Genomic DNA, 13890 nt, shown 5'->3' with positions numbered 1-13890 from the left:
ATGTTCCCGGGTGCGCGCCCCAGCGCGATTCTGTGAGGACGTCCATGGACGCCTGCCCAGAATAAGCCGACCGCGCTGTAGCCATCTTTCTCATCTCATCTGGCAGTCTACTTAACTTTCCTTTTTAACTAAACTTTATTGAAATGCCACAAAGTGACACTTCATTCAGTTCAGCAGCAGCATTGTGATATGGTGTAATTGAGTCGCACACACTGTGGTGAAAAAAGTACACACAAGAAAGACGGTGATAGAAAATTGCTCATAAAATCTTGGCAAAAAGGTGGGTTGTGAAATCATTTCTATTGCCATGCAGATGACTTAAAAGTTATTAAAGGCTTTTTAAAAAAAAAATAAAACAACAAACATGTCATACTTACCTGCTTTGTGCAGTGGTTTTGCACAGAGCAGCCCCAATCCTCCTCTTCTCGGGTCCCTCACTGGCACTCTTGGCCCCTCCCTCCTGCCAGGTGCACCCAGAGTAAGCAGCTTGCAAATGGGGCACCCAAGCAGGCCCGTTCACAAGCCGCGGCTCCGCGTGTCCATTCATACACAGAGCCGTGGCATGGCCCCACCCCCTCTCTCCCCTCGATGGCTCCCGCTACTGTCTCAGCCAGTGAGGGAGAGTCCCTGGAGAGCCGAGGCTCTTGTGCACATAGCTGGAGGAAGATTGGGATGAGGTAAGTATTAGGGGGGGCTGGGGGGAGCTGCTGCACAGAAGGTTTCTTACATTCATGCATAAAATGCATGAAGGTAATAAACCTTAAGCCTTTACAACCACTTTAAGGGTAGCAGTAGTAGTCATTTGAGGCACTGCATGCGCAGAATTTATGTAGAACATCCCAACCTTTTTCAGCAGAGGCAACTGGGCTTGCAGATCACAGCAACTGGTCCTCATCAGAACAGTTTGGTTAAAAGTGTACTATATCTAAACCCAAAAACAAAAATGTTAATATAGTGCAGCTTTACCAGTTCCTTAGATGAGGTACCTGCATTTGTTTTTGTCAGGTGTTTTACTTTATTTTCACCTGGTAATCCTGAAAATAACACATTTCATGCTTCTATGTAATGAACCAGGGTTGCCAGAACAAATATAAAGAATATAGCTGCTTTTTGTTAGGCTCACAAAAAGTTACAAAGCCACTGCATTTCTGACAAGATCAACAGGCATTTTCTGTACTCGCTGAAAACGTACTTTATCTGGAAAAAAAATAACGAATGATCCCACCACATCTATGGACTGGTGAGCTGCAATATATTACATTTTAATTTTTCAGTGTAGTTATCCTTTAAGCCACAGTTGTAATCACCGAGATTCAAATAGCTGCTATATTGTCCAAACATAGCCCAAAACACTAAAAGATTTATTTTTAAAGCAGTGGTATAAAAAGTCAATGCACCAATGTCTACTGATATCACTACTTTTATTCGATGACTCTACATCTTTTATCTACACTATGTCTTAACTATGCAGGGACTGTGTATGTCTTTCTTTTTTATTATAAATATTTGTATTAATTTTTAAAGGAGAAGTCCAGCATGAGCTCATTCAGCTGGACTTCTCCTATGGATCACAGGAGTGTAATTTGTTTTGCACTCCTGTGACCCGTTTCAGCAGAGAGCAATTTGGAGTCCACTCTCTGCTGACGTCACACAGATCAGTCCAGGTGCTCATCATGACTCTGGTTGACAGGCAGCATCTCTCTCCTCGGGGAGGTGAGAGAACCGAGCCATCGGCGGTGTTCGAGCGATCAGTTCTCAGTGAAGAGGCGCCGGGGTACCGATGCTGCTTCCACCTAGGCAAGCATAATGGGGAAAAAAAACCCCAAACCCATACTTCTCCTTTAAGAATAGAAATTACAAAAATGAACACAATTTATACAATAGATAAAATATATAGAAATACATTAACAGTTAAAAAAAAGAAAAAAGAAGGGGGGGGGGAGAACGGAGGGAAAATATCAGAATGAGAAAAATGTATCAATATATGTACAAGGGTTTTTAAGAGTACATCACAGGTGCAAAAGGGATCTATTAAAATTATAAGGAAAGAAAGGTGTAACCCAGGGGGGACCATATTTTCTCGAATTTGTGTAAATCCTCACAAAGAATAGCAGCAAGTTTTTCGTTAGACATATACAAATTCATTTTTATTTTTAACGGATGAGGAATTTGGTGTAGAAGACCACCAAGCTTTTGTCAAAGTTTGTTTGGCAGCAGTGAATAAGAATATTAGGAAGGCGGAATTGAAGATTTGTGAATTTTTTCCAAACATGGTAAAAATTATTTGGTATATGTTAGTCCAAAATTGCTTTATTCTAGGACAATCCCACCATATATGTAAGAGTACCAATACTCAAACAACCTCTAAAGCATTTATTAGAGACTGTTGGTTTAAATTTGGCTAAGCATTGGGGAACTAAATTTCATCTCAGTAACAATTTATTGTTGTATTCTACTGCTGCTGTGTTGATAGAACAGTGGAACGTACCAAATTTGTTTCCAATCTTTTCCTGCTATAGGTTCACCAAGATCACTTGCCCATTTAGTCATGTATGAATGAGATAGAGGTCTCCGTTTTTCAAGTATAGATGAATATATCAAGAGAAGTCCTTTAGTAGTAGGATCAGGTTTACAAAAATGTTCAAAAAAGAGTGAGGGTTTTTAGACCTGAAGATGATCCTATAGTTTGGATTACGAAATGTTTAAATTTAAGGTATCTAGAAACTTCTTGATGAGGCAAGTCATTTGTATGTTTTACATATGTCTTTTCTATATTGCTTTACAGCTCGTTATGTAGGTCTCACAAGCTGAGGCTGTATATTGGATAGAACCTGGTTTGTATCTTCAATGCAAAATTCATAAAAATAAAAACCAAAAAACCCTCAACTGAATTTGTGAGCCAATGTTGGCAGTAATTAACCAAAAAGTCACTTTTTTTCTTTTTTTTTTTGTATTACAGACATGTGTCTACCATCTAAGGGTACCTGTAAGCCCATAATGCTGCTAAAATACATTCATTCAAAAAATGTAATTTAAGACAGGGAGATAAATTCCCCTTTACAAGGAATAACTGCAGGGGACAGGTAATTACTGAGTAGCATGTAAACAACTGCTTTATCATCTCCATCCAAAGAAAAAGGCTGCCTGGACAGATAGTTTGTGAAAACACGTCAAGGTAGATGGATTTTTCCCTCGTTTATACATAGGGATTGCCACTTATCTCAATGTTGCAAAATAGGTCAGTCATTGTAGAGCTGAATCCCAGAGCATTTCAGGCTCATTCATTACTAAAGGTCTTTGTTTACTGCACATTATTACACAAAGCAGCTTTGTGGATGTGGATACAGAGCATCCGCTTGCCAAAACTTACAAATAACTGTAAAACATGATGAAAGAATATTGTTCTTTTTCCTAATCTCCTGTAATAAGTGTGCACGTCATGTGCCCTTACCGCTTTAGCATGTTGTGCGTTCAATGAATCAGCATACTGCAGCAAGGCCTGAAACTGGTTGTTTTTTGTAAATGTAATGATCTTCAATACTGTTCCAAACTTGGAAAAGATCTGTTGCAAAACAGAAGGGAAAAGTAATTCAGTTTGATATTAGGTGCTAGTGACCAGTACGACCAAAAAAAGTGCAGATAAAAAAAAAAAAAAAAAAAAGAAAAAAAGTCCATTGGTTTTAGGCCTTCTAAATAACCATGAACAAAAATGAGAAAAATAACAGAAATTACACATTATTTGATCTTACTTGTTTAATGGAATGAAATATGGTTTATGTTTGGTTTCTGGGATTACTGTTTATTACACCATAAGGCTGGGTTCACACTTGTGCGATGTTAGACACTGCATGTGATTCGCACTGCACCGCTGTGCAGATCACATGCAATCTCTGTGCAATGAAAATTCGCATCGCCTCCACATCAAAATGGTGCAGGGCCCTTTTTTTGGTCTGCACTGGAATCGGATCACATGGGTGTTCACACCCATGCAATCCTTGCACCATTGGTACAGTTCACACTGCAATATGTGAACCAATCTGGGGGTGTCATTAACCTTCTATTGACACCCGCAGCAGTTTGCACGTGGCAGTGTGAACCATCTGAGAGTTCTGTGCGATACTGGAATCGCACTGGTTCCCGCACCACACTAGCATGAACCGAGCCTTACAGTTCTACTTACAAAACCTGATCATGGCAATAGAGATCTATACAGTATTAAAAACAATCTATAAGAACTATTATGAGGATTAGATAGAGAAAGCCAGCAGAAGAAAGGAGGAAGGAGGAAGAAAGATGGTGCAGTTAGAATGGAGATATATTTCCAAGGCCCCTTTCACACTGCCGCGACTTGAAAGTTACGTGATTTTGGCGCGATTTCAGGGAATGCCTGTGCAGACTTGAGGTTTATGGACCTCAACTCGCATCAAAGTCGGACCAAAAAAGTACAGGGACTACTTTAAAGCCGCATAGATATGAATGGTTATCAATGGGAAATCATGGGGTACGACTTGTCATGCGACTCTGATGTTCAAAGTCGCACAAATGTGAAAGGGGCCTAATGCTTCAATGCAAAAAAAAATAAAGAGAGAGTGGGAAAGGACTGCTTGCTTATTCACTGTACACCGTTACAGTTCTATTTATTAACAAAATGGCATTTGACTTCTTGGCATAATACAAACTAAAGTTTACAAAAAGGAGTAAAGTGGAATAGAAAAATTGTTTAAAATATTCCTTGCATTAACGAAAGTCTGATCTAAGAGCCCTTGCACACTGGGGCGGCGTCGGCGGTAAAACGCTGCTATTATTAGCGGCGTTTTACCGTCAGTATGCGGCCGCTAGCGGGGCGGTTTTACCCCCCGCTAGCGGCCGAGAAAGGGTTAAATACCACCGCAAAGCACCTCTGCAGAGGCGCTTTGCCGGCGGTATAGCCGCGCCGTCCCATTGATTTCAATGGGCAGGAGCGGTAAAGGAGCGGTATACACACCGCTCCTTCACCGCTCCGAAGATGCTACTGGCAGGACTTTTTTTACCGTCCTGCCAGCGCATCGCTCCAGTGTGCAAGCCCTCGGGGCTTTCACACTGGAATGAAAGCAGCGGCACTTTCGGGGCGGTTTGCAGGCGCTATTATTAGAGCAATAGCGCCTGCAAACCGCCCCAGTGTGCAAGGGCTCTAAGAAAAATATGTAGGCTGCTTTTTCTGGCCTTCTAAAAACGGCAGTTGCCAGCCTGTACCTGGCATCATTACTCTGTGTCATTGACCCAGGACAAGCCTGCAGCACATGAAATCAGCATACTTTTCCTAGTCAGGGACTTAAAGCAGATTTCTGCTGGAAAAAAAAAAAAAAAGAAATTAAAGTCAGCAGCTACAAATACTAAAGCTGCTGACTTTTAAAATAAGGACACTTACCTGTCCAGGGCGCCCACGATATATTCACCCGAAGTTGACCCGTCCCTTGGCTCCCGGGTGGAGACGCCAGCATCTTCAGTAAGGGAATCAGGAAGTGAAGCCTTGCAGATTCACAGCCTGGTTCCCTACTGTGCATGCGCGAGTCACTCTGCGCGTCCTGACTGGTCCCTGCTGTCTTCTGGGACCTGTGCGTCTCCCAGAAGACGGGGGGGGGGGGGGGGTTGGGGGGGCTGACGATACGGTGGAGGGGCCGGACATGGCGTAGATCACTGCAGATTCTGTGGCGATCTATTGCCGGAAGTAGGAGTATTAGACAGGTATCTGCTCCCCCCGAAAGGTGCTAAATCTGACACCGGAGGGTGGGAGGAACTGGATAAGCAGAAGTTTCATTTTTGGGTGGAACTCTGCTTTAAAGTAACCCTCAGAAAGAAATGGTCAGCTGCTTTTAAAATAACTTAATACTTTCTAATACTTTATAACCGGTTTGTTCAGTCAGAGGCATTTAGTCAGTTCATGGAGGAAAGTATATCATAATGACACGCAAGTCACCAATACCATGTGTTTTCTTGTGATTAATAAATCTTAGGAAATCTAAACACACCTAATATATTTACAGTATCTAAAATGTACTGCTTATAATCTGACAGCAATTCTGCTGCGGTTGATGGAGTACCACACAATAATTTTGTACAACCCATTTTGAATTCCCTAAATGATCAGTTAGAATGGTGTCCGAAAAGCCAGCAAAAATAACTGGAAGAATAAAGCAGGCTGCACCCTAGGATACACACAATCTACAGTATATGCAAGTGCAGAAAGTTACAACAGCAGCACTTTTAGGGTCAGCATTGACTAGCGTCAGAAATTTTTCTCTCTCCATACAAGTTTACAGGAATGCAAAAAACAGCTAATTGCAGGTCAACTGCACATACAATTAATTCCGAATGATCTCAAATGGATATCAAAATTAGGCTGCAATTGCCTATCAAAGCCAATTGACACAGGTCCTAAAAAAAGGTTGGCTTGGAGGGAAATTACACAAGTAAATCTATTAGACCCCAAACTTTTCTTTATTTTAGGATTATCACTACAAACCATCCCTTCCACTGCCTTCAACTAAGCGGCAATTTAAAGGTAGTCTTGAAATAACCAACTTTACTTCTCCAATTCTGATTTTTCAGGAAGTGACAGAGTTCAAACTTCGGCTGCGTACATACAAAGACCTGCAAACACCAACTTATCTGAGAATGGCTTAAAAACAAGGACTGACAAAGCTTGTTATCACCCTGAATTCTACAACATGCTAGACAATTCCTGCAACTAATTTATCTTATGTTTCTCCATTAAAGAATATCAGTTTTATTCTTTAGTATTTGTTCTATGTTAATAGGTACTTTCTAACCCTAGCTATGAGGTTCAACCTGCCCACCCTATAGAGGACACTACTGTAAGAAAAAAAAAATTACAATGATAGATTTAAAAAAAGAATGATCCATTAAGCAGTAAAGTAGTATTGTTTCAAGCCACCCCAGCAGGTGAGCAAAATCACAAAAGGCTCAAGCTACCTGAGCAATGATGAAAGATCTAATATCGCCATTCAAGAGTGGTACCCAAGCCTTACAGTACTTTTGCAAATATTTCATGGAACATAGCAAATTCTATCTTCATAAAACTTTGTAAGTACTTTTATTTTTTCTCAGTTACCCCATACCTGATGAAGAACTTCCAGAGTGACTGGGTAGAACAGGTTTTCCACAATTATTCTGAGGACAGGACTCTGTCCAGACAACATCAAGCTTTCACCAGTAGGGCCACCTGTGAGTGCCAGACCCCCAGATTGAATGGCATTCACAGCGTGCAAGGCAGCCTGAGCTCGCTGAAAAAAAAAAGTAAAAATAAACTGGTTATAAATGCACCATTTCAATTGTAAATTAGCACAACATTCCACATTTTTTAAAGATGTTATGGCAAAGAGGTTCTGATTGGTATGTAAATTAAAAAAACAAGATGCAAGCCATTTAGTATTTCCTTACTCTTGCAAAATTAGCTCCCCCAAAGCCTCTCAGCTTATACTTGGGCACTGGTTATGCCCAGTTTTTCAAATTTTCGGCTTTCACCATTTAACTGCGCCTTGCACAAATAGCCAGGATCATTGAGGACTTTCAACGGGTTTGTAAAGAAGGCATCCGACCTGCAAGCTACTAACTAAGCTGAAGACAGTAGAAAAGTGCCTGACATATTTCAATTCCCAAAATGGTCATTTGTAAAGATGGATCTACTGTGCATGATTTCCTTAACCATGCAGAGTGGATTTATCCATTTTTTCATATTTGAAAGTTAACATCTGCAGTGAATGGTTAAGTATGTTATGGCTAACACTAACACGATGCTCCGTGAAACCTCTTTGTAGAAGCCAGTCATTAAATACCGAAGCAAACTCTGCTTATTATCCCAGAGGCTTCTTCGGTTGCTTGATATCCCTTTCTGAGTACAATTTGCCTCAAGCAAAGAAAAAATATCTGAACACTGAAAGTTCAATTTATCTTTAAATTTAGATTCAAGCACTCCTCTTGGTTAAGCTAAAGAAAAGCAATCAGGAATAATGCAAAGTAATGCAAGGTTACGCAAATGGAAAATGTCAGAAGATTAAATTAGAAATCATACATATAGGGATGCACTGATACCGAGTGTTTTCACAAGTACTCGTGAAAATGCTCTGATACCCAAAACATATGTGTGTATACATACAAATGTATACATGCACATATACTCAAATATATGTATATAGAGTTGCACAGACACTGGATTTTTAGCAGCAAATATGAGTACCGATACTTTCGATCAAGTACTCGCCGATAAAAGAGTACCGATACCTATGCAGTGCGATTTGAGCCCATACAAAATATATGGGCTCAAGTCGCACTGCATAGAATTACATTCAATTTGCACAGGAATGCGATTCCTGTCAGTGATTTCAGCCTGCGTTCAAATTGCACAGCAAAGGTGTTGGTACCAAGTATCGGCAAATACTTGACCGAAAGCATTGGTACTCGCCGATCGAAATCCAGTATCGGTGCAACCCTATATGTATATATTAATTACAACACTTACAGATGCAAACATGACAGACCCAAGAATTTTCTTCTCTATAAACAATCTGATCCTAAATAATAGACACTTTCCCTAGAGCTACACAATGCCACTGTAATTTCCCATCCATTAGAGTTCTAGAAAATGTTGTCACTTCATTCTAAGACAGCCCATTGACCAATATTTTTTGTTCAACCAGTGCGTTGAACGAAAAAAAAAAAAAAAAAAAGTGGTCCAATTCCCCCATCCACACATTCAAGGTGTAAGGAATAATCCTCCCGCTGTAGTACTATATTCCGACAGAGGGGAGCCTTCCCTGCTACCAGAAGACAATGATCAGTGTTTGCCAGGTATAGGCGGTATTGATCATTCGGGAAAAAACAGACTAGCTGTACACGAGTCGATCAAGTTGTGTACAACCAGCCATCCCATTACATGGATTGAAATTTGGCCAGTCCCTGCTGAACCAGTCAAATTTAAATCGATGTACAGCCAGCTTAAAGTGGAACTTTAGTCAGAAAACGAAGTCCTTCTAGATCACTTCAGGTTGGCCCATTTTGCAGGTATAGCTATGTAAACATTAAAAAGAAGTGTCTATACTGTTTAAAATCCAGGAATACACTGTTTCACCCTGCTTTGCATATGCTCAGCTTCTCTCCATTTTTAGGCACTGCAGAATTTGTAGAGGCCTATCTGCTGACAGCCTTAACCACTTAGACCCCTTTTCACACTGAGGCACTTTACAGGTGCTACAAATAGCGCCTGTAAAGAGCCACTGCCGTCTCTCCAGTGTAAAAGCCCGAGGGCTTTCACACTGGAGTGGTGCGCTGGCAGGATGCTAATAAAAGTCCTGCAAGCAGCATCTTTGGATCAGTGAAGGAGCGGTGTATACACCGCTCCTGCCCATTGAACTGAATGGGCCCGGCTGCCGAACCGCCGGCAAATGGCACCTTGCGGGTCATTTTAACCCTTTTTCGGCCGCTAGTGGGGTTAAAACCACTCCGTTAGTGGGCGAAAACCCCCACAGAAATGTCGGTAAAGCGCCACTAAGAATAGCGTAGCTTTACCGCCGCTCCAGTGTGAAAGGGGCTTTAAGGACCGAGCCTTTGTTTAAAAACTGTTTTTTTTGCTAGAAAATTACTTAGAACCCCAAAACATTATAATTTTTTTTTCTAACACCCTAGAGAATAAAATGGTGGTCGTTGCAATACATTCTATCACACTGTATTTGCGCAGCAGTTTTACAAACACACTTTTTTTTTGGAAAAAATATACTTTTTTGAATTAAAAAATAAGACAACAGTAAAGTTAACCCAAGTTTTTTTATATTGTGAAAGATAATGTTACACCGAGTAAATTGATACCCAACATGTCATGCTTCAAAATTGCGCACGTGGAATGGCGACAAACTTTTACCCTTAAAAATCTCCATAGGCAAGGTTAAAAAAATTCTACAGCTTGCATGTTTTAAGTTACAGAGGAGGTCTAGGGCTAGAATAAAAAAATATATATTTTTTGCTAGCACATGATTGGTTGATTGAAGTGACCAGCTTCATTTTACTAAGCTTGGTGAACATTCTATTAGCTACTTTTAAACGGATCAACCCCACTGACTCGAAACAGGGAAGCTAGTGGTGTGATGTTTTTCTACCATTTTAAAAAGAACCATAAACTTCAATGTTCATTTGGCTACTGCATTCACTGCTTGCACTATACAAGTGTTATACTGAAGTATGTACAAAATCTTCTAACAAGCAAAACAAACCACAGAGAATCAAGAACCCAAGTACTCAGCATGTTAGAAAAAATGAAATCATTACTGCATTATCTCTCTGTACAAACCTATAAGTGGGCTGCTACGGCTTGTAAAAATGTTAGTTGCCTGGTTCTCATACTGTCCCAGTAGCTTCAGAGCATTGAAAGTCGTGACCAAGACCACAAAAGGTATAAGGAATTTTGGCATGCTTTTTTAAATCAGTGATCCAAAAACTACTAATGGCAGCAAGCAAGCAACTAACTGCTTGAGAGGGAAAACAGCAGCCTACAAATATTCAGGACGTTTTACTTTAAAATTTGTTTTCTTAAAACCTGACAGAAGAAAAAAAAAGCTGCTGCTTGCCTACACATTTCGGCAGAAACCTCCTACTGATCCCTCTCTAGTTTATAGGTATATGCAGAAGGAAAAAAAAAGGGGCAGGTAAGCTTCAGTACCATCAAGCTTTAGAGGCTGCTGCAGATTGGTGTGTAAGAAGTGCAATAGGTTTTTTAAAAAAAAAAAAAAACATTGCATATAGCAATGAAAACAACTCCCAAAAAGCAGCTGTGTGGTTGCACCGGACTCTTCCGCCGGTCAGAAGCGTGTGTGATGACGAAGCGTGGCTATGACGCTTCACCATCATGCAAGCTTGCTGACCGATGGGAGAGTCCGGTGCAGCCATACAGTCTGCTGCTTTTTGGGGAGCAATTGTATCTGTTTTTATTGCTATATGCAAGTTTTTTAAACCTATTGCACAAGGATTGCGATTCCCTTTGCAAGTTTTACTTGTTATTTTTTTAATTATTTTTCATCTTGCTGATGAATGAATCCTGACTGGATCAAGTTTGGCGCTTTGGAGTTTACCCTTCATAAGGAGATGTAACACGCGCATTTAACCATACTATATGATGGTCCACAGGATCCGGTAAGAGGCTTTAATACATGGTGTCACCTGGTGGTGGAAGCACTACGAATTGTGATTGTGGGGACACTGGTGGAGCATGTGAATTGTGGATGATTTGGTTTCTTTGGACTTTGTTTCACATAGGTTTTTCATTTTTAGCCCTTGTATATGGGCTTCTATGGACCCTATTTATAAATTTGGTATGGATTTCTTTATACACATTTTTCACCTAATAAGTTTTACATCATTATATTCAATACATTTGTGTTTTCACAATATTGAGTTAAATTTTTTAGCGCTGCTCTTATTTATAAAATTTACTTGCATCTAGTGTCACAGATTTCTTATGCGGCTGCTCATTTGTAATTTATATGTTTTAGCGCGGATATCCTATATGATTTTTGATAAGTAGCAGCACTCACTGATTGATTAGGCAGATTGTCAGTCTTCAGTTCTCTGTGATTGGAATATTGAATGTAGACAGGCTGACTGCGGAGATGAGGAGTGAGAGGGGTGTAATAATTCACCATTGTGACAGCTGCCTCTTCAGAAGCCATTTCTAAGAATGCCTGCAAAAAAATCAGAATACACAAAACCTTAAATTCATTATTAAGAAGTACAATCTTGAGATAATCGCTATAGATTTGTCTTCTCTGAGCGTATTTTGCTTTTGACAGCTTAAAATGCAGGTTGCTTGAGGGAAAAAAAAAAACACAAAGAAATAAAAACAAAAAAGAAACCTAATCATTTAAAGTAAAATACATTCCTAGATTTGGGTTAATAAATAGCACTCACAAAGCAATTACAAACACAAAGACCTTTACCCGAACATCATAAGAGAAAGGCCTATGTTCGTAAATAATGGAAGAAAAACAATTTATATGTAGAAACGAGATAATGCACAAATCAATTTGGAAATCCCCATTTGATCTATGAAAAGGGAAACGAGGAAAACTGTGCTTACGCCTAAATCAGCTGTTTACTTTCAGATTCTGCTGTAAGCAACAGAAAGCCAAGTGTACAGAGTAAACTAAGAGCTAAAAGTCACTTGTCACCATTCTATAAGCAGACGGCCTATAAGAGAGCATAACAATTGTCACATGCAAAGTGTTTGCCTTTCAAATGAAGAAGTGAGACTGCACTATACCGGGGACGTGCGGCGAGGTGAGTGGCTGGTGAGGCACTGGCTAGTATCAGAGCCAGATACACACAGGTTACATACGCCACGAACGTTAGAGCAATAATTCTAGCACTAAATCTCCTCTGTTAAGCCTCGTACACGCAATCGGATTTTCCGACGGGAATTGTGTGTTGACAGACTGTTGGCCTAAAATCCGACCGTTTGTACGCTCCATCGGACAATTGTTGTTGGTTTTTGCGCAGACAAACGGATGACAGGCTTTCCGCAGACAAATGTCTGTTGTCAGATTTTCCTATCGCGTGTACACAAGTCCGTCAGACAAAAGTCAAAAGTACAAACACGCATGCTCGGAATCAATGCTCACCAAACGCAACATTAGCAGAAGGTGCCCAAAGGGTGGCGCTAAAGAGCTGAAAAACCAAGTAGTACGCCACTACGTTCATGTTTGTTGGCCGACAATTGTGTGCCGTTTGTATGCAAGACAAGTTTCTGGCCAATGCTCTTCGGACAAAAGTCCAACGCTTTGTCGGCGGAAAATCCGATCGTGTGTACGAGCCTTAACTCTAAACATGTAACCTCTAAAAGATTTTAAATTAAAGCGTTGTCTATGGATATTCTTAAGTACTGAAGTTTGGCACCATTCCACAAATGTGCGCAATTTTAAAGAGCGACATGTTGTTAGGTATCTCTTTACTCGGCGCAACATCTTTCACATTATACAAAAAAGAAATTAAATCAGACTAACTTTAGTGGGTTTTTTTTCCCCCAAAAAAATTATGTTTGGAAAATTGCTGCGCACATACAGTGTGACATAAAAAGTTGCAACGACGGCCATTTTATTCCCTAGGGTGTATGCTAAAAATATATATATATATATATATATATATATATATATATATATATATATATATATATATATATATATATATACACACACACACACACACATTATATATAATTATACATATATATATATATATATATATATATATATATATATTTTATGGTTTGGGGGTTCTGAGTAATTTTCTAGCAAAAAAATTATGATTTCTACATGTAATAGAGAAGTATCAGAATTGGCCTGGGTGGCAAGGGGTTAATCACCATAATCAAGTAATATAGAAATAATAATTATATATTATTTTTAAGGTAATTTACTATATTTTCAAAAACTGTGCTCAAGACAGTGGATTAATGGACAAACTACTGAAGTTACAACTTCAAACCAGTAACTTCACAGTAAATCGATAAATAAATTATCTTATAACATATAGCATAATAATATATGATTTAGCTTGCACCTTTTCAGCAGCAGCAGATTATCATTCTCCCTCTTAACTGTGTGAGAAAAACATGGGATTATGGGAAATCTTATGCACATAAACCCATGTTTTTCCTTGTATTTAAGAGGGCTGGGCTGGAAGGGAGCATGTATCTTTTAGACACATGCCTCCTTTTACGACAATGCAGTGAGAGGAGAGCCTCCACTGCAGCATTTTTATTGGACAGCTTGGGCCAATGGTGCTTTACTATTGGTCCAAGGCTCCAAGCTGTCCATTGAGCTCAGTGCCTCTGACAAGAAGTGAGGAAAG

The 13890-nt window shown here is 39.8% G+C and overlaps 1 protein-coding gene across 5 annotated transcripts in view; it reads right to left on the bottom strand.

The window, feature by feature from the left end:
* Positions 1 to 13890, bottom strand: part of PTBP3 (polypyrimidine tract binding protein 3) — a 256357-nt gene that overhangs the window by 73045 nt on the left and 169422 nt on the right. For all 5 annotated transcript variants that reach the window (XM_073591458.1, XM_073591444.1, XM_073591448.1 and 2 more), the window contains 3 exons: positions 11580 to 11726; positions 7119 to 7283; positions 3452 to 3562 (listed from right to left, as the gene is read on the bottom strand). In XM_073591458.1, coding sequence (XP_073447559.1) covers positions 3452 to 3562; positions 7119 to 7283; positions 11580 to 11726 — 423 coding nt within the window. The remainder of the gene's footprint in view (positions 1 to 3451; positions 3563 to 7118; positions 7284 to 11579; positions 11727 to 13890) is intronic.

The sequence above is a fragment of the Aquarana catesbeiana genome, linkage group LG01, assembly GCF_042186555.1.
Source record: "Aquarana catesbeiana isolate 2022-GZ linkage group LG01, ASM4218655v1, whole genome shotgun sequence".
Lineage (NCBI taxonomy): Eukaryota > Metazoa > Chordata > Amphibia > Anura > Ranidae > Aquarana > Aquarana catesbeiana.
Note: the sequence above shows the minus strand (reverse complement) of the source record. Positions and strands in the feature narration are given on the sequence as shown.